This window comes from Coptis chinensis, chromosome 8 (genome assembly GCF_015680905.1).
Source record: "Coptis chinensis isolate HL-2020 chromosome 8, ASM1568090v1, whole genome shotgun sequence".
Classification (NCBI taxonomy): domain Eukaryota; kingdom Viridiplantae; phylum Streptophyta; class Magnoliopsida; order Ranunculales; family Ranunculaceae; genus Coptis; species Coptis chinensis.
The window spans coordinates 3610111-3636476 of NC_141463.1; the positions used below are offsets into that span (position 1 = coordinate 3610111).

The 26366-nt window shown below is 38.0% G+C and overlaps 1 protein-coding gene across 6 annotated transcripts; it reads left to right on the forward strand.

The window, feature by feature from the left end:
- The first annotated feature begins 17732 nt into the window (after positions 1-17732).
- Positions 17733-25736, forward strand: LOC147479381 (mitotic-spindle organizing protein 1B-like). Of its 6 annotated transcripts, none has more exons than XM_086577929.1 (4): positions 17733-17874; positions 21198-21249; positions 24617-24866; positions 25600-25736. In XM_086577929.1, exon 3 carries the CDS (start codon positions 24653-24655, stop codon positions 24860-24862), a length of 210 nt encoding a protein of 69 aa, XP_086434055.1. In that variant the 5' UTR covers positions 17733-17874; positions 21198-21249; positions 24617-24652; the 3' UTR covers positions 24863-24866; positions 25600-25736. The 6 variants fall into 6 exon arrangements, with proteins under 6 accessions (XP_086434055.1, XP_086434053.1, XP_086434052.1 ...); XM_086577927.1 differs by lacking the exon at positions 21198-21249 and adding an exon at positions 22298-22364 and having other exon boundaries at positions 17740-17874; XM_086577928.1 differs by having other exon boundaries at positions 17762-17874; positions 21162-21249.
- Positions 25737-26366: the final 630 nt, after the last annotated feature.

Below are 26366 nucleotides of genomic sequence, written 5' to 3' on the forward strand. Positions count from 1 at the left end.
TGGAGTCTTACATGTTTAGAGTAGATTCAAACCTAAGCAACCTGTATGCCGTCTACCACTAAGCTAAGGAAGATTTTCCCGAGATTGCAAATAGTAGTACTTGTGCATTCATCCAGAAGAAAAGAGTGAGGAATTTTTTCAGAGACTACTAACAGTATGAGTAATGGTTCACAGCTTGGTTGTGTGGCTCTATTCACATTGCACACTAGACCAAGACTGCCCAGCCCCAGTCCTGCATTGAGTCCTTTCCTTTCTACAGTTTCAGAAAGAACTTGATTTGCACCAGAATCAACAAGAAATTCAAAAATTAGATAATTGGCCTAAGGGGGATAAAAGCTCATTTGTACCAGGATAAGCTGGAAATGAGAACACTGATGGATATCTAAAGGGAAATGAGATTGAGGTGTACGATCCCGTTGATTGATATCTGTATGTTGATTCTATGTATCATCTCTAAACCATCACGCTTGAAGAGCTTACAGTCGATTACTAAGAAATAATAATAGCCTAATAGCCATTTTAGAATGAGATTATAAACGCTCTTACAATCTAAAAGGTAAACTAGTAGTACTTATTCTGTTTTACCATACTAGGAAAGAAGTGAATCATATGGAAGGGGACTCCGGTTACTTAATTTTCGATGAGTGAAAATATATGAGGCACGTGAAGTTGAATGTTCCACTGGACATCTAATTATTTTCGTTTAAAGAACAGATTAAGAAGACTGTATCACTTGCTAAATCCACTGAAGTAACTATATAGCGGGGTGAGATAGGGAGTAATTTGCATGTCTTTTTCCAAGTATCCTGTTCACACACAATTTCTATCCATTGGCGCGTTAATTTTTTATCAGTTTTTGTTTTCAGAAAAACTATATCTAATGGGTGAAAGCTGCACATGGCCAAAGATCCTTGACATGTTTTTGTGAAATAGTTTAAAATTATGTGCATGTTGCTATGTCTTGTCTTCCGGCTACCTGATACACTTTATTACCAGAGTATGCCTGACCAAATATGTAATATTAGTATTATTACAGATGAAGAGTATCTAAGTGCTTCGCCTTCATCAATCCCAAAGCATACAAAGCTTATGTCCACTTGTTTACTTTGCCATCAATTTCTTCTTCCAAAGGTTTATTTCAGTTACTCTAGTTTCAGTTTGCAATATGGCTTGGTTGGTTTTTCATATCTTTACATGCTATGTCTTGACTGATGAGCAGGGGAGAACCAGAAAGAAATATTAGAGCTAGTTTAACTCTGCGTCCTGAGCAGTCCTGTCAAGTTCAGGTAGTTTCTTCTTTGTTTTCTTTATTTATCTTGGATCTAAATATTGCTGCCGTGTTTCATCTATTTAAAGTAGACTCTGATTAGTAAAATTTATATCAGATGTTGAGTTTAATACTATTGTTTCAAGGGAAAATTAACTGCTCCAGAAAGAAACCTGCATGCTAAGGTATTTCCCTGATTTCTTTTTTGTATATTACTCCTTATCATTTTTTACTACGCTTATCAAGATTACAATACTCAAAATTTAGGATTGGTATTCTTGATGGCAGGTAGGGTTTGACGAGGAAGGAGAATTCATTGATGTCAAACGATACACGGCGCTGATTTCTTCATACACAAACACCGTCTTCTCATTTCATCACTTCATTTCCATGCTCCGTTACCCTAAACTCCCCAACGAGCGCATACCTTTGCATCTCTCTTCAAAACCTCATGCATCTCTTTCTTCGCTACCTTTTGGTCTTCAACTTCATTCCTTTTCTCTTAAACTTTGTCTCTCTCACTTACCATTCACTGGTTCTGCTTTGGTTCATTTTTATTCAAAATGCCGTCTCCCCAATGATGCTGTCAAGGCATTTCATGAAATTCCTGACAGAGATGAAGTTAGTTTTTCTGCTATAATTGTTGGTCTTGCACAAAATTCTCAGCCAATCCATGCTTATCCCTTTTGCTGATATGGTGTCTAGTAATGTTGGATCTACTATGTATAGTGTGTCAGGTGCGCCGTGCTGCTGCTCACCTAATGCATTGCCCCAAGGTCAAGGAACTAAATTTCTCACTTGCTGTTGTGGGTTCATACTTCATACACTTGTTTCAACCAAAGTAATCTGTTGTAATGGGGTTCATACTTCATACACTTGTTTCAACCAAAGTAATCTGTTGTACTTCTCGCTGCTGCTTTGTACATGCTATAAACAACAGTGGTACTGTACTACTCCTGCTTTGTACATTCTTAATGGTGCTATTTCAAAGCACTTCAAATGCAAAATGTTTTTGGTTTATGAAGTGTTCTTGATGGATTTGTTGCATAAATGCTTATCTAGATATCAGATATTTAGATGCCTGACATAAGATTGTTTTGTTGTTTTCATTGCTTTCATGATTTAACTACAATGTTTTTCATTTCTCTTGGTTGATTTGTTCTCTATTGACTTTCACCCTTTTTAGGTTTGACCTTGTATCTTAGTTGTGAATAATGAGTTGTTTATTTAAATGGCATCTGCGGTTACTTGATTAAATGTGCTGTTAGTGCTGAGTATTGCGTTAGATTGGTTTTTAAATTGGTTTATAATCCCTTTCAATTGGTCTACTCATTGAAAGAATCCCTGTTTTCCAAATCGTTGAATTGTTTCATCCATTAATAATGTTTTTTATTGGTCTCAGATTTCTAAAGTATCCATGTGAGGTTTTCTTTTTAAGTAGTTAGTTCAATCCTTTTCATTCCCCTCTCAGTGATTGGTTGTACATTAGAATCGGCCTTCATATTATTAATGCCTTGTGAGGTTTTCTTCTAGGTAATTGGTTCTATCCTTCATCATTGGTCATTTGGCTGTACATTAGAATTCTCACCAATGAATCCCTCCAATATTCTGTGCTGTATTATTTCATTTTAGATGTATCTCTCATGTGACTTTGGGGACTTGTCAGCTTGTCAGAACTTGAGTTTGATTGAAGAAATGCATCGCCTGCTGGTAAAGTTTATAGGTTTTTCCATTAATAAGTGCTCTTTTCAGTTTATATGAACTTGTATAAGACTTACTTGGGACACTTGCTCCCCTTTTTTATGGAATTTCCTGTCGCTGGGAAGTTCAAAATGCATCTTTTGTCGAAGTTACTATCTTTCTTTTCAGTGTTTCTACAGGTTATTGAGGACTTAGTAGCAAGCAATGACAGGTTGACACTTGACAGCCCCGCCCAAACCCAAATTGACATCAATGAACTGGCACCACATAAGAACAACTTTTCCCGCTTTACACATGCAATATAACATCAACTTCAGCCTTGATTCCGTTCTTTCCCATCAGATCAAGCAGTTGTTTTGCTGCTTAAGCAAAAAGGCTGTTTACTGGATAATCTTTGGAAGCTCTTCTGCACAACTGAACTTGAATCAAAACGGTTATAGGTGGCAGTGGTTGGAGGAGTAATCATATATTTAAACACTTTGATCTTCTGCCATTGCATTTTACGTAGTCCTATGGAGAAGTCAGAAGTACCGTTTAACCCACGCTCAAAATTGGGTTCCTTACAAAATGCCAGCGATAAATCACGACATCTAGGTGTCGATATGTCGTAACAATATCAGCTTTTCCATCAAAACGTGTCGTCTGGTTAAGTTGCACGGAAGCAACTCTCTCCACTGTCCCCGCACTTGAGAAGCAAAAGCTCATTTTTTTAATTCCTCCCAACTCTCTCTCAAGTAAACTTCCTCACCATGCAGCAGAACATAATGCACTAGAGAAGTTCCAAAAAGACCCAAGTAAGTTCTCTTTGTTGACAATTTTTGTGTATGGAACAATGGGCACTGTTTTATTTTTCATTTATTTAACTAGGATATCTTTTTTTCTTTCAGAAAAATGGAAGCAGCACTAAAAGAAAAGAGGTTGGCAGAAACACTAGTGAAAATAAAAGACTACAATGGAGCTAGAACAAAATTACTAAAAGCCCAAAAACTATTTCCAAAACTCGATTATATTACTGACATGATCAAAGTTTGTAACATATTATGTGCTGCTAATGTTCATGGTTGTTTTAAGGATTGGTACTGCATTCTTGAGATAAGTGTTGATGCTGATGGGTCTCGAATTCGGTCCAAGTATGAAATGTTAGTTAAGTCTTTGGAACGGATAAGGAATGTGTTTCCGGGTACTGATTCTGCACTCACTGTTGTTAAAAACGCGTTTGATGTGCTTTGTGATAAGAAAAAACGACTTATATTTGACTCTGAGAGAGAGCGTGCTTGCAACCCTTTGTGTATTGTGGAAGGTTTTATGCGGAATGCTGTAGCTGAAAGGGAAGTGGGTTTGGAGAGAGTGGAGAGGAAGAAAAGGGATATCGTTCATGAACTGAATCGGGTAAGTTGTGGTAAGAAATCTGATTCTAACCATTATGACTTTGGTAATAATAGAAAGGCTGAGTTGTTTGCCGTGGGGACAGATTTGGGCTGCTTATGATGAGGAAAGAATGCCTAGATGCTATGCTCGAATTGATAAAGTTGGACATTCGCCTTTTAGATTGGGTGTTACATGGTTGAAACCCCCGTACAGACAATGAGAAAAGATGGTCTGAAGCGGGATTGCCAGTTGTTTGTGGGGCTTTTGATCTGAAAAGAAGTAATACCGTGGTGTGCCAACCGACTGTGTTTTCACATTTGGTTTCTCGGGTTCAACGCTTAAATTTTGAGCAAGTTGAAATTTGCCCAAAAAAGGGAGAAGTTTGGGCACTTTTTAAAGATTGGAGACCATTTGATTGGTGTTCTAATCCCCAAAAAAGGGAAGGATGTGGACATGTGATGGTAGAAATCCTTGTGGGTTACTCAAAGGAGGCAGACATCACTGTTGCACCTTTGGCAAAGGTAGCGGATTTAGAAGTGTTTTTAAAAGGTCCGTGGATGTAGATGGTGGTTCTACTTTTACTATTCCTGCAATTTACTTGCTGAGATTTTCTCATAGCGTGCCAGCGTTTAGATTCAAGGATGGAGAGATAGCCGGAGTTTCAAACGGGATGTTGGAACTGGACCCGTTGGCTGTGCCTAATGATTTGGTTGAAAGTATGGCTAAACCATCGGGGAAAACAAATTCCAGCTACTCTTCTAGTTTTAGTGACCATCCTGGTCCAGTTTCTTCTTCCATCATTTTGGATCCAGAGAACACATCAATGGAGGGTAAATGGTGCAGAAAAGATTTTACCTCAGGTCAGGTATGGGCTGTATATGATGGTTCAGATTCCATGCCTCGCCGTTATGTTCTTGTAAACAGTGTAATTTCTGCGGTTGGAGCTTCTGTGACGTTTTTGGAGCCTCATCCAGTGCTCTATGATGAGATACATTGGGTAGAAGAGAATCTACCCTTTGTCTGTGGATTATTCAAAACTGGGAAAACCACAGTTAACTTGGGAATGTCACAATTCTCGCATTTAGTTGAGTATGAATGGAGCAAAACGGATTCTTTCTACAAAATTTACCCAAAAGAAAGGTGACGCTTGGGGCCATGTATAAGAACTGGAAACACATATGGAAGAGTTGTGATTATAATTGTCATCAGTGCCAGGTTGTTGAAGTCCTTTCAGATATTTCTGAAGGCACTGAAATGAAGATAACCAGTCTGGGTGAGGTGGACTGTTGTAACACTTTCTTTCAGAGGCAATATTGTGATGGTTTTGAGTTGATTCAGCACCATTCAAGAGGGAGATGCTTAGTTTCTCACACCAGATACCATGTTTTAATGTGCCAGGTATCGAAAGCTATGGTATCCCTGAAGGCTCTTTTGCACTTAGAACCTGATGCATTACCTCCCAGACTTGCTGTTTAGCTCGTGCAAGAAAGTCTTCAGGTGCATATTGGTCTTGTTTTATATCAAATGTGAATGTACTCCTATACTTTAAATATAACTCATGCAAACTCTTTTGACATAAACGTGTATCGTGAACTATAACTTTATAGTGTTTTTATTCCTTTTTCGTTGATACATACTGTTTGTAAGTAGAAATAATTTATACAGTTGAATGACAAAATGATATTGCATTGCCAAACCATTAGTTCTGATAATGAAAACACAACTACAATGATGATGCTTTTAGCACCACTTCTTTGTTACGTTTCCGTTCCATTCATAAGTTCTAGTATTGATTAATGATTAGTACATATTTGAAATGTCTTATGTATATAAAGCACTCATTCGGGATCCTCCAATCTTAGAATATTCAAAAGAAATTGCTTATGAGGAATAGGAGGGGGATGCCACGAGTTGATGGATTGGAAGGAGACAAGGCGAGGTAGGGTGACGAACAAAGCAGGAGGCTTGTCAATAGTGCTTCAATGGTCGTTGGTGGTCCAGGCTTCGTGGAATGTGTTGGGGTTCTATGAGTTTTTCTTTTTTGCTTTTTCGGCTTTCATATTTTTTCCCCTGTTTTTTTATTGTGTAAGGAATTGTTCTAGTAGGGTATTGGGTGTATGGGGGTCTTGGGTATCAAGTCCTGGTGGGTATCAGCTGCTGGCTAATTTTAGGTGTTGATGTAATTTCTTAACTATATCAATATTGAATTTTACGGGGAAAAAAAAAAAAAAATTTTGCTTTTCTGATTGAAAGTTACATTGGAGATAGTAATAAAATAGTAATAGCGCTGCTAGTGCCTAGGTCTTAAGTGCTTAAGCCATTATGTTTTGGTAAATTCAGTTTTGGCTGCTCATCATCAATCAAGAGTGCCCCTTCCATATGGTAGGAAACTCCAAATTGAGTTTTACCTGATTTAAAACAGTCCCATGGATGATGAGAAGAGATGGTGTGAGGCAGGTTTTCGGGTTGCTTGTGGCTTATTTGAGCTGAATCAAAAGATGAATGAAGAGAAATACGCAGAACAAATGTACTTTTATAGACATGTTTTTGGGTTCAGGATGTAAGCGTAACAGACAACACTTTGAGATTTACCCGAAGGAAGATGGTGTGAGGCAGGTTTTCGGGTTGCTTGTGGCTTATTTGAGCTGAATCAAAAGATGAATGAAGAGAAATACGCAGAACAAATGTACTTTTATAGACATGTTTTTGGGTTCAGGATGTAAGCGTAACAGACAACACTTTGAGATTTACCCGAAGGAAGGGGAAGTTTGGGCAGTGTTGGGGGATTGGAAGTTAGTTAAGTGGTTGTCAATAGAGTTTGTTAAACTGTAATCGATTTTGAAATGTTTTGGCTATCTCATTCAGTGAAGTACTGGAGTAGCTAGAATCAGTTCTTATACTGGATTAGTCCCAAGAAAGGAAATTTGAGCTATATACACAAATTGAAATAAGAACTGGAAGCAGTTGACTATAACAACGACCAATATCTGGTTTTTGAGATCCTCGAAGAGTTCTCTGAAGCAAGTAAGATGTGAGTTGCCTGATTGGTTGAGGTTAGGTTGTATGACCTTCCAAAGACATTATTGACATGGCGGCTTTGAGTTGCCAGTGCAGATCTAAAAGTAGAGAGTCAAGCACTGTATTTCATTGTGGTTGTTAGTTTGTTCTAAAGCCTCTCTACTTTACTGTTCCAAAATAAGCGCATTCCAGAATTTACTGTTCCAGGAATCAAGTGCTACTGCATTCCAGATAGCTCGATACGCTGGAAGCTTTTGCATCGCCCAAGGTCAAGGAACTTATTTTCTTTCTTTCTTTCTTGCTGCCAAGGATTTCAATTATGATTGGGTGTAAGACCTTACACTTATTATGATCACAGTAATTTGCTGTACTTCGCTGCTGTTTTGTTAGTGACAAACTAACAACCATGATGTGGTACAGTGCTTGGCTCGTCCTTTGTACTTGCGAAGAGTTCTATTGCAATGCACTTCAAAGTAAAGACATTCTTGGTCTACCGAGTTCTATCGGTGGATTTGTTGCATAAATGCTTATTTAGATATCAGATATTTGTACTATCGAGGAAAAAGATATCAGATATTTGTATCTATCTCATAGGGATTTTATGTCAGTTTTCATTGCTTTCATGATTTAAGTACATTTTTCCTTTTTGTTTTGGTTGATCTGTCCCTAATCGACTTTTATCCTTTTTACTGTTTTTATGTTCAACCTTGTAGTTTAATTGTTTGAGAAATGAATAAGTCTTGAAAATGCATCTGTGCACTTTATTAGTTATGTCGGTAGTACTGATTGTATTTAGTTTCCTTTAGCTAGGTTCTTAAATTGGGAAATGATAGCCACACTCATTTGGTCGGGTAGTCAGTGAATGCTTTTTCTTTTGGACTTCGATATCTACTTTTTCATGCATGTCCTATGTGTAATAACATGGCATAGTTGTTTGAGAGTGCATTGTTGGTGACTTGGTGCCTATAATTTTCGTTCCAGTAGTGATGCTCAATTCAATTAGTATTCATACTTCTGTGCACATTTGTCTTGATCTGTTATCTTCCTTGTGAGGTTTTCTTGTAAGTACTTGATTCAATCCTTTACCCACCCCACCATATGTATGTATATATATTTATACATACACTGTACATCTGTAGAAATAAGTTCTTTCATTTGTGTATGCGACTGTTATTGGTTGTACTGGCGTTAGCATTCTTGTTGAAGTATTTTCGGTTGTTTTGTTTAACAGCTGTCCCACACGGCCACACCTCTCTCTCTCAAATTTTCTTTGTATTACCTATTTGTTAAAAGAAGTTCTGTGACTTTGTGGACTTGTCAGACGTCAGCACTTAATTTTGTATCAGGGATTGCCTGCCTGCCTGTTAGTATCTAGGTTTTTCCATTAGTAGGAGCCTCTTTTAGCCTTCCAAATATTTTAAAATGACTGGTTCCATACATGAGTAGGAGCTTCCATTGTTGAATTCAACAGTGTAATGAATTTCATATGCAACAAATTCATGAATTATGAATTACTGGGTTATAGTGCTAATATATATGATTGGGAGTCTGGGATATTAACATATTTTTAGTTAATAGAAATTACTTTTATGTTGTTTAATAAAAAGTAGCATTAGATGTCATATAGGGTGTTCTTGTTGCAATATTTATTTGTCAGAAAACCTAAGATTTTCACACATCAGTGATTTTTGAATTTTGTGAGTGCCTTCAGTTCAAGGAGATATACATGGCAAACAGGATGAGGGAGAAGTTAACTCTGCAGTTGACTCGCTGGAGTCCGCCATGGATGCCGGGGAACCCAAGTATTGACAAATGTGAGGACCTTAGTAGCTTGTAGTTTAGATTCGATGATACAACTAGGTGCCTACTAGTAGGGATGTCACATAGGGTTCTCAAACGCGTAGTTCTATTTCTTTATACCTTCTTAATTTTACCTTTTCCATACGTTTAGCATCACCTCCAATATGATCGCAACACCATTTGTTCCCCACGCTAGGTGCTACGGTTACTGTCTTTTAGCTACATCAATCATCATCAAGCCCCATTAATTGGCATCGACTGCATGTAGAATCATTTTAATGCGCGTGGAGAAAGTTCGTGTTCCTCCATCCCCATCAAGTGGAGCAAATTCATGACAAAAATCAACGAGCCATCAATGAAGTCGACATGAAATTCATCGAAAAAATACACATAGCATCAGAACCATCTTCACATAAACTGGTCGATCTCCGGACTACCGATGTCGTAACCTACAACAGTTCAGTGAATGAATGTGAATATAATGCACAAGCGAACATGTTTATTTGAAAACTATTTTGCCGTTTTATAAATAAAAACATGTTTTAGTCCCACATCGTATTTTTATACAGTGTTTATTACGTATTTATTAAGTTTGATAGTAGAAACAGATGCTGAGGACTCGGGTCACTCGAGTGGAAACCCCACTCCCCGACGAGGCATCCTACCACCTACGGCCCCACTTCCTGCTGAGGACTTGACCGGGGAAACACGACCCCTCACTGAGGCTGAACCCCCTGTCATCGAGGCACTTCCACCCCTTCTCGGTGAAGGGGGCTCCGCCCAATTTTTTTTTTCACTTTTTTGGCCGACGCAGCTTATTTATTGAATATTTCCTTTCTTGGGGTCCCATTCTTGAAGGGACCATATCATGAGGAAATATTGAGAAAAGTGGTACACATATAAGTATGTCATGAAGTTAGCATAGTTTAAGAACATCTTTAGGAGTGATATCAATCTAATATCAAACACCAAATTTTCAAGAATTTGGTGTTTTTTCAACTTCAGGAGAGTGAGAACATCTTTAGCAGAGCAACAAAAAAAACACCAAAATTTTGAACCGAAAAAACACCAAACCAAAAAAACATCAAGCAACTTTAGGAACAACATCAAAAAAACACCAAGCAACTACGCGGTTTTGCCAAAACCGCGCCATATAGCCCACGCGGTTTTGCCAAAACCGCTAAAAAAAAGTTCTAACTAATCAAAGCCCAAGCCCACGCGGTTTTGGCAAAACCGCGCGGTGTTCTGAACACCGCGTGCTACTTCTATATAAACATCTCCAAAGCCGCGCGGTTCAGTCACTTTCACCTCTTCTCACAATTATAAAACCCTCTCCTTAGTTTAAAAAAAAACAAAAAGCTACCTAAACTCTTAAAATTTGATATGAATCCTTTTGAACCTTTCGACTGTGATGATTGGCAGTACACAAACGACATTGGCGATGAGGGAGAAGAACCTGAGGAAGTAGAATACGGTGGGGGAGAAGAACCCGAGGATGTTGCGCCGACTGATAGACATCCCTATGTACTGGAGTATCAGATGAACGACTTCGATTGGCAATTTGCACCTGGAGAAGCACTTGATATGGAAGTTGTGTATTCTACACGTGATACAAAACACGGTCGAAAGTCACGATGGCTAATACTCAGGTAATTAATTAGTTTTGATTAAATATTTTGAATATTAATTGGTTGAGTTTGACCAATTAATTATTTATCTTATACGCATTATTTTTTTTTATATAATATCAGCATGTTGTTGACTACTGAGTTAGATCGGCTTTACTTGGTGTTAGAGAGTGGTGGAAGGTTATTAGGAGTTTGGATGAGTTTGTACATATTAGAGATAGTATTTTGTATACACCTTTGGGTATTTTGATTGATACTGGATTATGAGAAGGTCGATTGGCAATGAGTCATAGCTTTAGTAGAAAGATGGTGGAGTAGAACTCATACATTTCATTTTCCTTGTCGCGGAGTTAGGGTTCACACCACTAGACTTCACTATGATTTCGGGTTGAGTATCGGTATAGGCCAACCGATACCTTTTCATACAAATTATGAGAATATGGATAATATGCTTATGAAGTTTTCCTCGTTTGGGTGCGGATGCTTATGATTCTTCCGGGATTAAGCTATCTCATATTAAGATCGCATATATGGAACCCCTCTTGCATCCCGACGAAAGCAAAAAGTTAGCTTTGACCGTTCTACCGGGTAGTGGTGGTCTTGTCGAGATGTTAGGGCATTTTTGATGTTTTTTATTGGGCATGTTTTGTTTCCCAATGGTCATTCTACGGTACGACTGGGATATTATACTTATGTATCTGATTTGCATACTATGAGAGATTATAACCTGGGTAGCTCAGTATATGCCACATTGATATCGGCGTTAGATAAAGATTCACAGACATTTGGAAGTAGAAGTCCTCAGATTGCAGGATTCACGGGACTTTTAGATATTTGGTTTTATGAGTACTTTCGATGTCTTTGTCCTAACATAGACATGATTGTTGATACTAAGCCCTAGATTTGCTAGTTGGTCGTATTCTCACTCGACTTCGTAATGAGGGGCGATTAGGAATAATATATATATGGCTCGCGTCTTCGATTGATATTAGATCATTGTCATCTATTGAGTGGAGACCTTGGCGTTTGTCTACTACCTTTGATGATCCAACCAGACAAAGATGCTTGTGTGTTGTCACGCGCCACGAGTTATGTTTTGCCGCACGTGGATCAGTATGGTTTGGTATTGTGGCGACAGATGTTGGAGGCAGATGACTGGACGTTATGGAGTTCCATGTGCTCCCATGCCAGATGTTAGTTGTAACGCCCATATTTAAAATACGTATTTATTTATTTATTAATTTAATTATTTATTTAATATTTGATTGGTTTGGATTTGGGATACGTGAGCCTGATTTTCTGGGCCCGAGTCTGTGTTGGGCTTGGGTTTCAAACCCAAGTATATAATCACATTGTTATAGAGAATAGGATTTTGGGAGAATAAAAAAATAATAAAAATGGAGGCAGAGATAGAAGCTGGATTTTCTATAAGCGTTGAACGCCGATTTATCTCGACTAGGAGGATTTGTGGAGCTTGGGATTAAGGTGAGTAGTTATTTTTACTATTTCACTAAATCTACAGTTTTCCGTGTATCGATACGGACATTTTCTCTGTCCAAGGTTTATGTCTGTTATTACTACTAAATTTCCTGTTTTTATTTGGCGTTTTGTGTATTTGGTAAATTCGGTTGGAGTGTTAAACTATGGAATACTTAATAGAACCTGCTGAAGCTTTGGAGTTTAGTTAATGGCGGTGAGCCAAAACAACGATAAGATATCGATTTGACCGTTTGTATAATGATTGAAACCGTTAGATATTAAATCTTGTTGGTTGATTAAGGGTTGGGCGTCGGGATGGAATTTGGGTGGATCAATTGAAGCTATGAACAAAGCGTCATGGAGCGCCGATCCATGAAATCTTACTGCCCTTATATTATGTTGTTTTGTTTTGTTGTGTTATTGTTGTTATGTTTTGGTTGAGGTCGGGAGTTTAGAGAATAGACGTCGGGATTGAGGAGTGGGGTTGTTCTAGTTAAATTTTGAAGCTCAGAAAAACGCAATGGCGGTCAGAGAATCGCCAGTAAAAGTATGGGAACTGGGATTGTTGTGTTTTTTGATTGGTTGTTGATGTATGATTGAAATAGCTAGTGTATTGTGCGTGGGGCTGTCGAATGGGGGATGACAAAGCTCGGAGAGGAGCGTTAATGGCGGCGGTAATATTTTTAGATCTAGTTTGATGGAGAATCGGGATTGAAGGATTTGGGGATTTTTGTTTTATTAAAGTTGTGGGGTTTTTCACCCACACAATTTTCGATGGGTTTGTTTGGGGTGGTGTGTGAAGGTGTGGTGGTCGGTTTGGTGTTGGTGGTGGAGGAGGAAGCTTGAAGAAGATGAATTGTTGAACGGCTGGGCTTGGGCTTGGGCCGAGTTCAGTTTTTGGGCCCGGTTTGTTTTAGTTGTTTGGGCCCGGATTTGATATTAGTTAGTGGTTTGGGCCATTTTCTATTTGTTTAGTTTGGGCCTGTTTAATTTAAAGTTTTTGGGCCGGTTTCAGTTTAATTTTTGGGCCGAACCACTTAACTGTTTTGGGCCAGTTTCTAATATTGTTTGGGGCCAGTCCATAGGACTTAATAGAGATCCAAATGGGTCTTTCAACATTTATACTTTTGGGTTCTAAGGTTTGGGCTTGGCCAGTTGGGTCAGAACCATTACCTTAGTCATGATCCCATGAGCCATGCACCTTGACCTTAGCCATGAACCATGGCTATGACCACGCACCTGTTGAACATATAAACGACAGTTTGACTTCGACCATGATGCGTTGACTTTGACCATTGACCGTTGACTGTGGAATGTTGACTTTTTCCAGTTTTTCTCATATTTAAGAATATGGACAAATATAGTAATAAAATATTGTCGAAAATTATATAACGTTGTTTGTTATTATCTAATTAAGATTTGACGTGAGTAGTGTGTAAAGCATATATATATTGGGCTTTGATTGTGGACTGTGGACTGTTTAATTGTGCTACATTTTATGTTGTAAATTGTATGGACAAATCAAATGCTAAAATGCTGTGGAAGCTTGTATAAATTTGGTGGTCATTATCTAATTAAGATTTGACGTTGATATTGTGACATTATATAATATATTGGGATATGTATATTAAATGCAATAGTTTTGGAGAAATAAATGTATCAACACTCCATTATTTTATCTGTGAGATGCTAGTAGAGTATTTGTGGATATTTCTCACGGGATTGTGGCGTAGTGCAATAGTATATTGCACGCGATGAATGAAAATGGTTATGAGATATATTGAGATATTTCTAAATATTGTGGTTTAGTGCAATAAGGTAATTGACCTGACACGACGGGATATAGTGGAATGATTCTGAGATATAAACGTATGACACTTGAATAAATTACGTAACGAAAATCCTAGAACCTAGCTACCACAACTCATGTGATTTGCCCCGTGGGCGCAATTTGATTGGCCCTTCTGACGTTTCAGTAAATCTGAATGGCCTTCGGGCGTAAGTAATGTGATTGGCTCTTCTGGCGTTTCAGTAAAGCTTAATGGCCCTTCTGGCGTAGCCGAATAGTGGCTTGATTATTCCGTTCGCAAAATAGAACAAGACGCGTGATATTTTATGCCGAATAGTGGCAGTACTTACATAATGGCTTCCGTGTGAGGGTTACCTGGTGTGCGGCATCCCGCTCAGGATAGTTACGCACGGAGTGGTTCATTATGTAAGGGGAGGCATGTGGATGTACATGTTCGGCATTAGGAAGCGATTGTGATAGCCAGGGAAACTAGGTAAGACATAGATATGACGTGATTTTAGAGACACGCAAAGAAAGCCTTAAATAATATAATTATGGTAATATGTTGGTTATTTGTTTAGTTAGAACCTAAGACGCCTCGATGGAGGAACTACATGCCTTATTTATTATGAGTATAGTTTGTTGTGTGGTTAGTGGGAAGTTAAGGCGCCTCAATGGAGGAACTACATGCCTTAGTTATTGAACTTAAAGATGTTGAATTAGTCGTGGAAAGTTAAGGCGCCTCGGTGGAGGAACTAACTGCCGTAAGGATTGTGTATATATTTGGTATAAGTATATGTTGTATTTTAGAGCTACTCACACCAACATTTTTATAATGCTGACCCGATTTGCATGTTTGCTTATCGGGTGTGTTCATTAAATGAACATAATTGATAAGTCTTGACAGATTTAGTGTTGAAGAAGATTGGTTGCTGCTTGTGGTTTGCGTTAGCGTTGCATCTCAGGATATGTTTTGTTTTCCTTTGAGGTGATATAGATTTTCAGTTGAGATAAGGTTATTTGCATTTTCATTTGTTAATTTTTGTAATGAAGAGAAATTTTGTTAATTTGAAATTTTTATTGGTTTTTAAATTATCCGCATATTTAAACTGTTTATGGGTTTTTGGGAGTTGAGAGTGCATCACACCTCGGATATCGAAGAGTCGGGAACAAATAATGTTTTTCTGAATTCTGTCGAAATTCGGGGTGTGACATTAGTGATGCAAAGTCGTGGGGTAGAATTCAAGTTCATGAAGTTCATGCCAGTGGTGGTCCTTGGCCAGATGCGTCTTCTTTTGTTGTTGAGCAGACTGCTGATCAGTATTATAGATGGTGGAACCGTGTCTCCATGGGTCCGTTGTTGCCTCCTATTGGTCGGGCTAGCAACTTCGAGTTTGTGGGCCTGGAAGGGATGAGACGTGAGCTACGTATTCCTCATCCGCCACAGCCTGTTTACAACCCACAACCTCTGAATGCATATCATCCAAATCACGTAATGCGCGCCAAGAATCCTCAGATGTTTGCCGTGTGTGGACCTGATGGGGAGCCTACTTATATTTCCATTCCTGAGGTGTCTCATGCTCGTTTCTCTGAGTTAGAGCCGCATATTGATCAGTATACCATGATGAGTTTAATTGTTTTATTTATCTTTTTCATTATATATATAATATGTACTCACACTGTATTTTCTTGGATTTTTAGGCTGAGGTTATAGAAAGATATGAGAACCAGGTTCTTATATTTGATGGGATGAAGACTGCCCTGTATCATTATAGGCAAGAAAGAGAGGAGGCATATTCTCAGACATATCAGCAATCCCAGCGTGCGTATGACGAGACTCGGAAAGCGTATGAGGATATACAGCAAGTGTACACGCAGCAACATCAGGGATATGAGGAACTTCAAGCTGAAGTAGTTAACCTCCGTGCAGACAGAGAAGATCATAATTCTCATATTAGGAACTTAGAGGAGCAGCTTCGGAACGTCCAAATAGAGAGAGGAGATGGATCGAGTGGTAAGGGGCGTAAAAAGAGAGCTAAATAAATTTGATGTAATATGATAGGTTTTGGATTATTTTGGATATTATATGATTATATCATAATCATATATTTTTTATAAGAGCCCAAAACTGTAGTTTTAACCCCGTAACAGTCATACTTTTAGACCAATTGTGTGAGTAATAATTAAAGAGTTAATCATCGATTCGTGTTTTTATGCATTTCAGGCTTCAAAGTCCATTATGTACGTAAATGTGCCACTTTAGCGAGATAAAGGAGCAAAGGTCGGTTCTTCTTAAGGAGTTTCGGATTAAAGGCTTTAAGAAGACAAAGCCTTTCTAAAGCCCTGGCCAAAAGTCGAAAAGTCGACCTTGGTAAACAACACACAAAGTCGTGAGAACTTCCGGTCGTCGATCTTTGGACTCAAACTTCGAATAACGCCCTTAAGTAGGTTCTCACAATAATAGTCAAGATACAACACTCACGATTTTTCCACTCGAGTTTATTACTACTCAGGTGTCGCGATTGGGCACACTTTACCTTACAATCTCAATGACAACAAGAAAGCCGGTGTCGATCAAACACATCTGCCACTTACTATCACACTAATCTATTCCTAATTGGGCTAGAGGTCTTTATTAGGTGTTGTGGGCATTAGGAGATGGTTTAAGAAGGAATGAAACGGATATTCAAAAAGGACAAGTCTGAGATAATAGAGTCTTCACATTATGTAACTTAGAGAAAACCTTGTTATTTTCTTTTGCTTTTATACTTTGTTTCCATCCTTAGCCATATTTTTTTTTTTTTTTTCTTTGGGCTTTTGACTCCTTTTATTACGTTTTTGAGTTTTTATTTATTTATATTTTTCTTTTTTCTTTTCTTTGGATGGAAACTTAACTTCTTTATTTTCTCAAGAATTAACTAACTTTTTTGTTTACCGTGTTTTTCTTTCTTCTTTCTTTTACTCATTCTATTCTCGGTGATCTAAATTGGGTAGGTTGAATTTTTATTTTGTTTTGTTTTTGTAAAAGGGTAAAAGAATTGTGGTTTATGGAAGGCTAAAGAAAGGCTCGAGGCGACTAGCGGAATATAATTCATAGGTATGAATTTACGGCTATATCGATCCAAAGAGGGCCTAAATTCTCGCTTTTGGATATGACATAATGATCAAACAAGTGGATATGTGATTTCTCTCCGAATTTTACTTCTCCCATGTCATTTCTTTTAAAATGTTTAATTTCATATAAAGGCTTTAGCTTTATATTTTCACAGGATTTGTAGAATAAATCTTTCTAGCCTAGATTTGAAACTTCATCGCTAACAATCATAGATACTCATGTATCTATATTTATAGATAGATCTGAAAGATTATTACCTACATATTAACCTAAGTTTCTAAAAATTATTCTAACGCAAAAGCTACGTTGAGACTTCTAGATTATTAAGAGCATAGAGAAAGAAAACAATACCAATATTCTTAAGTGTATAGCATAACTTATTTATTTATATTTTTGATTTTTTTTTTTGAAATTTTAACTAGGAAACAAATACATATTATACATATTTATATCCTAACAGATGCCTTAATTACACGTGCTTTAATAACAAACTTATCCACACACTCACCCCAACCAAAATTCTTCGCGGGCTTGCTTTTGGGTTTGGCTCGAACAAAACTACAAAATACTGAAAATAGAAATAACGACATAATAACAAAAAAAAAAAAAAAAAAACCCACTTCTTCTCTCCAACCGCTCCCTCCCCTCTAGTTTCTTCAACAAAAATTGCTATTGCTAGGTGGCGTCAATCTTCCACCCCTGAATTAAGGTTAGTCTTCTTCCACATTTAACATAATTCAGATAAGCTTTCCAGATTTCTCGCGATCTTTTTTTTTTTTTTTTCATATTTCATATTAAATTTCAAAACTTTGTCATACTTTACACTACTGGAAACCCAATCAACAATCCGCGAGCCAGAACCTAATTCCACATTATCCGGGCAATGTCTTCCTGGGTATTGAAAAAAACTCTCTTCTTCTTCCTAAAATTTTCAGGCATTTGAGATTTTTCAGTCCCAATACACCTTCTATAATGGGCTAATCTTTCAGTACAAATGAATAGAATCGCTTTACAATGCGGGGTGAATAGAGAACAAGATAAACAGACAAGTGACATTTGCAAAAAGAAGGAATGGGCTGTTGAAGAAAACTTTTCAACTGTCTGTTTCTTTGTGATGCTGAAGTTGCTCTTATTGTCTTTTCTAACAGAGGCAAGTAAATTTTTAAAAACAACGTTAAAAATCTAAACTTTTTTACTACCAAAGTAAAAAATTACAATCCTTTATCTGATGGTAATCTTCAGATGGAACAATTAGAGCATCAAGTGGTGGATTATGTGCAGGCCTCAATGCATCAAGTGGGTCCCCCATTTTTCTTTCTCTCGTCTGTTTTTCTGGTTTCGTGATTCGTTTTTTTAGAGAGATGGAAAATTGCCGGTCCGCAAACACCATCGAGGAACGAACAAGAAGAGAAGGAACTCTTTTTGTTCAAGTAAGTTTCCCATCCAATTCTTAACCTTCTCTGTCTGCCTGATTGCAGTCAGCCTTACATTGTTGAGTTTGTTTTCACATGGTTTCTGCTAATAGAATAGTTATTTTTTATTTCTTGCTGTTGGTGGTTGTATAGTTTGCATCACTGATTGAAATCCTCTACGTTCTCTCTCTTTGATATTATGTATTTATTAGTGGTTGGTTACTTATTTGATTTCGGCGGTACATCATGACTCCAAATACTTATTTATGGTATTGCATATGGGAAATCAACTTGAAGCTGGGTACCATATTCTAATGTCACTACGTGGACTACCTTACAAAAAGGAATCTTAAGATCCCAAACTGAAGGAATTCCAAGAAGTTCAGTTAGTAGCTTCTTCTAATAGTTTACTCCTATTGAGGAGCGAAACCGCATTACAAGGATAACTGAGCTTCACATAACAACGGGTTTTTAGAGCCATAATACCAAACAAAACTCCATTTATTAGAAACTCTTGATTTTCCTCTCTATAAAAGACCAAAAAAACTTAACTATATCTCTGTCTCTACGTATGCATATACTTTCTGTGAAGAACTTTCTCCTACTTAGCCAATGGTGTGAACAACTTTCACCTACTTGGTTTACATTAGCACCTGTTCTTAAGATGGCATTGTTATGCTGTTAAAGTTGGGTTGGACTTTGATGTACGCCAAAATAGGATGGGTTGAAGAGGCGAGGCGTTTGTTTGACGACATGCCTGAAAAAGATGTTGTTATGTGGAATGCAATGCTTAAGGCGTACATGCAGTTGGGTGGTTTTGATAATGAAGTATTTAGGTTGTTTTTAGAGTTTCATCGTAGTGGTTTTCGTCTTGACGATATTAGAGTGAATTGTGTTCTTGGTGAGTTATCTCAAGGAGATGCGAATGAGGAGTTAAGTAAGAGTGTTGATCAGGTTTGTGCTTATGTGGTCAAAGTGAGTTTGTTAAGTGATGTTAGGGATGTATTTAAGTGGGAATAAATGCTGGTGAAAATCGAGCTGCTCTTGAATGCTTTTTAGAGATGACAAGATCAAATGTAGAATGTGATAAGGTGAGATTTTTATCATCGCTCTTAGTTCAGCAATAGCAATGGGTACTGATGATTTGAAAATTGGACAACAAATTCAATGAAATCTGGTTTTGATTTTGATATTTCTATTGCAAATTGTCTCAATAACATGTATGCAAATATGGGCTGCTTGAATTATGCACGAGCAATTTTTAGCGAATGGAAGAGTTCGATATGATTTCTTGGCACTCCTTCACCAGCACAAGCTAATTGAATTCATTATGTTTCGAAGGTTATAAGCTCCTTTTCTTTTATATTGTGCACAACTGCACACATAACATGCTATGTGGAAATTCCTTGGTTCAATACACGGAACTTCATTTGATATCTGTTTAGTTGAATAGTGGGTCATTGCAATTGTGCTGGTTTGCATTGGCTTTTAATTATCTCAGTTAGACCCTCATTCAGACTATGTTGACCTGACATGTGTGATCAATAGCTACCTAAGCTATTTTTGCTTCGGTTTATGCTTTGGTATCTTTGAGTACGTCCTCAACTATATGTTATAATGGTACTTTTGGATACAATGAGAAAAAAATATACATAATGAAGGCATGTACTTTAGACGGACGTATTATATATTTACATTCTTTATTTGCACATTAGTATTTTGATATTACATAATGGTAAAGGAAATGTATTATACCTTACCAAGTTTTGGTATAGTTTCAATCAACCTACCATCTAAAAACTTTTCATTTGGCCCCTTCCAATTGCCCATTTATCTATGGCGCTTTAGAATGAACTTTTCAATTATATTGTTGCAGCATGCATGTGTAACATTATTGGGTATTATTGGAACGACTATGAATTCTCTTACATTGTGACAAGGTTGGAGAACATAGTTGGTAAAACCCTTTTTTAGTTTAGTAGCGGGTCTTGGTTGGAAATGAGATTAAACTTAAACTTTTGAACTCACCTTAAAGAGCCTCAATTGGTGAAAGCATCAATTGCATAAGGAGAGCGTTGATGATCATTTTTCTTTCGAGGTGCTTAAAATAGTTGTTTAGCGTGAAATTGTACAATACAAAAATGTTGTATGCACTTTTGAAAAAGTAGAGTGCCGTAGGCACTGGTCATGACTAGTGTACTTACACTACACAAAATTATTCAATTGAGTTTAAAATTATAGGATTGACGATTTCCCGGAACCCCTCCCTTGCAGTGGCAACGGGTCGGGTTGTGTTGGGTTCGTGTAAGGTCATATTCAGAGCACGTGTAAGGAGAGCAAACCTAAACCCATCCAATTACTAATTGAGTCAAGTTTGTCAAATCCAATGGTCATTATCGTGTTAGCCAGGGTCGTGTCTTTTTTAGTTTTGTATATTCTCGAAATTTATAAGCACCTCCCTCCCTCATGTATCTAAAATTATTATACTACCAACTTTTCTGTATCCTGAATCCTGAAATATTAGAAACACCCCCTTCCAAGTTTTTTTCGCATAAACTTCATTTCCAACTCTATCACCTAACAGAGATTTGGGGTTTTCATATGGGTGACTCCGAATTAGACTTTGTTCGACAAGATTGATCGGCTTCAATACTGCTGCCAGTGATTTTGAGGTAATTAAACCCTTTTTCATCAAATCCATTATTTGTTGTCGTCAAGCGTCGTTAATAATTGGTATGTTGGGTTTTACTTTGATACGATTTATTTTTCCATTTTGAAATTTCTTTACTTATTGTGGAAATTTGAAACCCGTTGAATCACACCCGTTGAATCACACCCGTTGAAGAATCACACCCGTTGAATCACAAGCAATGCAAATTGTGGATTTCTTAACGACTCGTAGGAAGGTGGGATTCAATATTATTATTAATGTATTGACCGCAGTCTGCAGTGAATTAAAAAAAACTATGTAGTTATCATGCTTTTAATTTGATACTTATTGCACTTTTTTTTTTTTTGGGGTCGATAAGCGAGGTTTTTATAGAGGTCCCCTACCCCTTTTATTAATAATAAAATAAATAAATACATCATAGGTTGTTACAATCTCACTCTCACTGGGAAGTAACTCTATGTAACTAGCTGTGGAAAAATACGAGCTAAAGTATTAGCTAGTTTATATGATTCCCAAAATACATGCGCAAGACCAAAATGTTAATTACAATATCACAGTCCTGGACTCAGCTTGCGCCCTGCTGATGACGTTCCTTAGTACCATACTGATTTCCTTCTCCACTGCTTGCATCTCAATTAGCTCGATGGATTTCTTGCTGGCCTTTCCAACTTGCTGCACCCACTTCTTGTTCCACATTGTGAGTGATTGCTGCCCATCCACTCACCAGCCCTTGATTATTACCAAACTCCCAGTTATTTTTAGTAAGTTTGCGGGGAGCTTTTAAGCAAGGTTGGCCTCATCTATTCTTGTTTGTATGTCATCCTTAGCTGCTTTAGTCTCCCTTTCAGAATCATTATTTGTCTTGAATAAGTGTTTAAACCAGTTTTCTCCATGCTGCAACTGTAAAAGTCTCACTTTATTATTCGCTGCTTCTTCTTTAGTTCTGGCAAATAAACTCCCTTCAGCTTCATCATTGTTCATGACAAAATTCTTGCATCTGTTATCTCTGTGCTGCATCAGTAACAACCTCATTTTCTCTCTCTCTGCAGCTGCATTAATTGGCTCTTGTGATTTCCTCTGCATCACTACCGCTGCTAGAAACAGAAGTGAAGCAAAGTAGGAGAGTGCAAATTTTTTTGAATTTTTCTCCCACATTCTAGATGGCTATGATTTGTTGTGCTGCTGGTCCTTGTTCCATCTCTATTGCAAATATCATGAACTTGATTCTTGTTTCCTCAATCACTAAATCTAATTGATGTGCGTAAACTTCATCTTGCTTAAAAGCTTCGTTAAATTCCCTCCTTTTCCACCAATCAACCTGGCTTAAGCAGGTGGGGGGTGTCTAAGGTGGTATTTGCCCCTTCTTTCCTGTTGGTACTGACCTTTTCACTTTTTGATGAGGTTCCTTGATGAACTGACTGTGTTATGGCTTTCTTTGCTTCTGTACCCTCTTCCTGTTGTGCTGCCGATCTAATCAAGTGCTTGACTCTGTTTTCACCCTGCTGCAATAGAGCCCTTGGCCTCATGTCTTCTGTTCTTTCTTTCTTGTTTTTGTCAAGAGCCCTCGAGCAGCTGCCTGTTATCTTATTTCCATCCGATATTTGCTCAGTACTTGTACTTCTTGCTTTGCATCTGTGTTTTTTCTTTGGGGATTCCCACCCTGTTCCATCATCAGGAGAGTGCACTTCTTGCACTTCCTGTTCTTGTGTCTCTGTTTTTTCTGTATCCTCTTTTTGTATTCCTTCTTTCACAGTGGCTGCATTCACATCTTCAGTTTCGGGTCTTTTCAGCCATACTTTTTTAACCTCCCTCTCTACCTTAGGTTCCTTTGGGCATGTTTGGTTGGTATGCCCAAAGACATTGCATGTACTGCAACACGGGGGTTTCCAGTTATATTTGAAGGATACTTTGTAAGCTCGTCTTTGATCTAACACGACTGGTATGTCTGTTGGGTATGGGCACTTGGAGTCAATCTCTATGCAGAGTCTTGCATAAGATGTTCTAGCCATGTTCTCTGTAAGTCGGTCTATGAACATAGGTATTCCGAACACTCCCCACTTGACTGAAGCCTTATTCCACATTTCCATTGGTAATCCTTTAACCACAACCCATATCGGAATCGTCTTCAGTTCTCTCGTTTCTGTCTCTACAAAAAGTCTCCAAGGCCTAATCACAAACAGTTTGCTTGCTATGTGGAATGACCCACTTTCCAACACTGCTATACGATCATCTTCCTTCTCAAACTTGAATGTGAACATTGTGTCACCATAAGGTTTCATAGTGAAACTCTTTAATCTCCAAGTTCTACTAACTATTTCCTTCACATAGTTGTAGTTTAACCTCTTCCCTACAAACGACCCAAACACCAAATTTTCGAACTTCTTATTGTACTCTGTGAATTGCGAACTCTGGACATGGATGATTGGTTTACCATTGACTAGAGTTAGTGGTATGAAGTTCAATTCTTCTTTTCCAGCAGCTTTCTTCCCAATCACATCAGCCCATGTGCTTTTAGTATTTAAATTCCGGGTGATTTCTCCCGCATCATGATGGGTCTCTGTGTACTCAAGGTGAGATCTACTCACTGAGCACCCTTTCGCAGCAGCGACGTTCTCGATTAACTTTGCCCCCACTCCTGACGCTCCCAACGCCTTCTTCTCCTTGCTAGTTGTGCCTTGTGCTGTAAAGGTTGGGCCTTGCTCATCCACTGCTAAAACATCCAGATCCGTTGTAAAGGTGGATCCTTGCTCCTCCACTGTTGGAAGTTCTAGCGCCTTCTTCTCTTCCTCATTTTCAGAACAATTGAGGACAATATCCAGTGCCTCCTCCTTGATCTTACGGCCTTCAGATCTGATTCCTTTGCTTTTGAGCCTTCTCCTGAATCTCTCCAGCGAACCTAGTCCATACTTCTTAATGAACACAGACTTGATAAACTCTATATCCTCCTTCTCACTTGTTGGTGAATTGCTCTCAATCTCACCACCCTCAGTTGATACCCTCACTGGTGTGCTAAGGATTTCGGCTGCAAGCACCCTAAAATCTCTTGTATTTCTTGTTTGAGTTTTGCTCTCGCTCTCATCTCCTTCATCGCAACCAGTAGGTGTGTGAAGACTTGCGGCGGCACTAACCCTAAATTCTCTTGAAATTGGCATGTTTTTCTATTTTTTTCGATAAAAGACTGAAATGCCTCTAAGTCTTAATATTGCTCCTTAAAGGTCCCCATTAGAGCAAAACCGCCTATTCTAATCTTATTGCACTTATTGGTTACAACTACTTAACTTATTGTTTACTAAAGTGAATTGTATATTTGTATTGATCCAGAAACTCGTTAGAGTTGACTGTACTGATTCGGATTCTTACAAGTTCAGGGTTTGCCACTGAAGTTTAGTAATGCGTAGTCTATTATGGATCCAGAAGCTGCGAGGAATGCTCGGGAGTCGCTTGATTTGGCATTTCACATGTCCAACATTCTGGATACAGGACTTGACAGGCACACCTTGTCACTTCTTATTGCTCTCTCCGACCTTGGTTTGAATCCAGAGGCGCTTGCTACGCTTGTCAAGGAGCTTCGAAAGGAACCTCCTCCTACAGCAGCAGCCCCCTCGGTTCCTTGAACAGGTTAGCTCTTCAGTATATCTTGATATACCCTATCTTCATTGTTAACTACATAGTTCTCATTATGTATGAACTCACATGCTAGACACGTTCTAAAATATCCTTCAGAGAAAGTTTTGATAGTCCGTATTGTAGCTTTTCTATAGACATTCATTTGTATTTTAAGCACAACTTAAAACATTTTGAATATATAGATGCGCACCCTGGCTCCCTAGAGATGTATGATATAGTAGTTATTGGACTTGTCTTGTTTTGAAACACGAGTACTTTGAATATGTGGAAGGGAAAAGAAAGAGTTATTGCACCAATGAACAGAGCTGTTTGCTTCTAAATGGGTGCACATATATTTGCACGAGCTATCCCAAAACTAATTTCTTCAGGACACGTGTAATTATTAGTTAAAAAGAAGGGGGGTAGAAGAAAGAACGATGAGAAACACATATATCTGCCATATAGTATCTTTATGAAGTGTGTCCTAGTTGAGGATTTTTTTTTTTTAAAATGCAAACATGATTGGATTGGTGAGGTTCATTGTTGTCATCTGGGAATATTAGTACAAGATATTTCTTTTCCTTCTTTTTACTTTTTTTAATCTGGTTTCAGTCTCTGTTTGCAATTATCTTAGAAGAGCCCATACCCATTTTGAATGTGGGCTTTATGTTTATATTGCACTTGCCTTGCAACAAATATGATATTTTTGTATACCTGCATATTGATAGTGGACTGTTTCTGTCAGACTACAGTGGAACTATGCAATCCTCTATCAGGGATGTGGAGATTTACAGCCATTTCAGTTTCAATAGTCTAAAGGAGTGCTGAGAGTTCTTTGCTGCCTCATGTAGGAGAATGTTTGAGTTGGTTTAAATACAGGTGCACACCTTTAGAGCAAAATTTGGGATCATTCGTGTTCATTGTGGTAACTGTAAGACAGACGTTTCTTGTTTATTATGTTGTGAGAATTATGGGAGCTTTGAAATCTTAACATATTGTAAATTGAAAAACATTGCTGATATGCATTTTTTTTTTCATTTCTTGCAATTAGTAATTGTTCCCAAAACTAATCTTTTGTATTGCAACTTCAACGGTCCTCCTACATGCAGATATGCAAGCTACAGAATCTGTGTATATGCAGTTGTTCTTGTCTTGTTGTTTTGTTTGGAGTTCGTCCCACAAACATATTCTTTCAGTGCCATTTGTGTGGCTGGCTGTAAATGCCAAACAGTTTGTTTTGTTCTTTGACTCCATCGCAGAGTTATACAGTCTGCTTACATATGTGTTGTATGTGTAATCTGTTGATCTGTTCAACTTGCGTGGCTCAGGTCAGGTTTCTGTCCAAGTAAGAAGGTGCTTAGAAGGGTTGCTGTTTTGTTTCAATGTCAGTATGTCCACAATAATTTGCTACAATGTCCAAAAGCGTGTAACAGTAACGATGATCATCTATTAGACAAACCACATTTATTTTTATCGTGACGTGCTTCTTAACTTCTCAAGTTGATGGTCGCT

Bases quoted from the DNA above. Each gene is read 5' to 3' on its own strand.
- LOC147479381 (XM_086577929.1), top strand. From the start codon at position 24,653: ATGGATCCAGAAGCTGCGAGGAATGCTCGGGAGTCGCTTGATTTGGCA.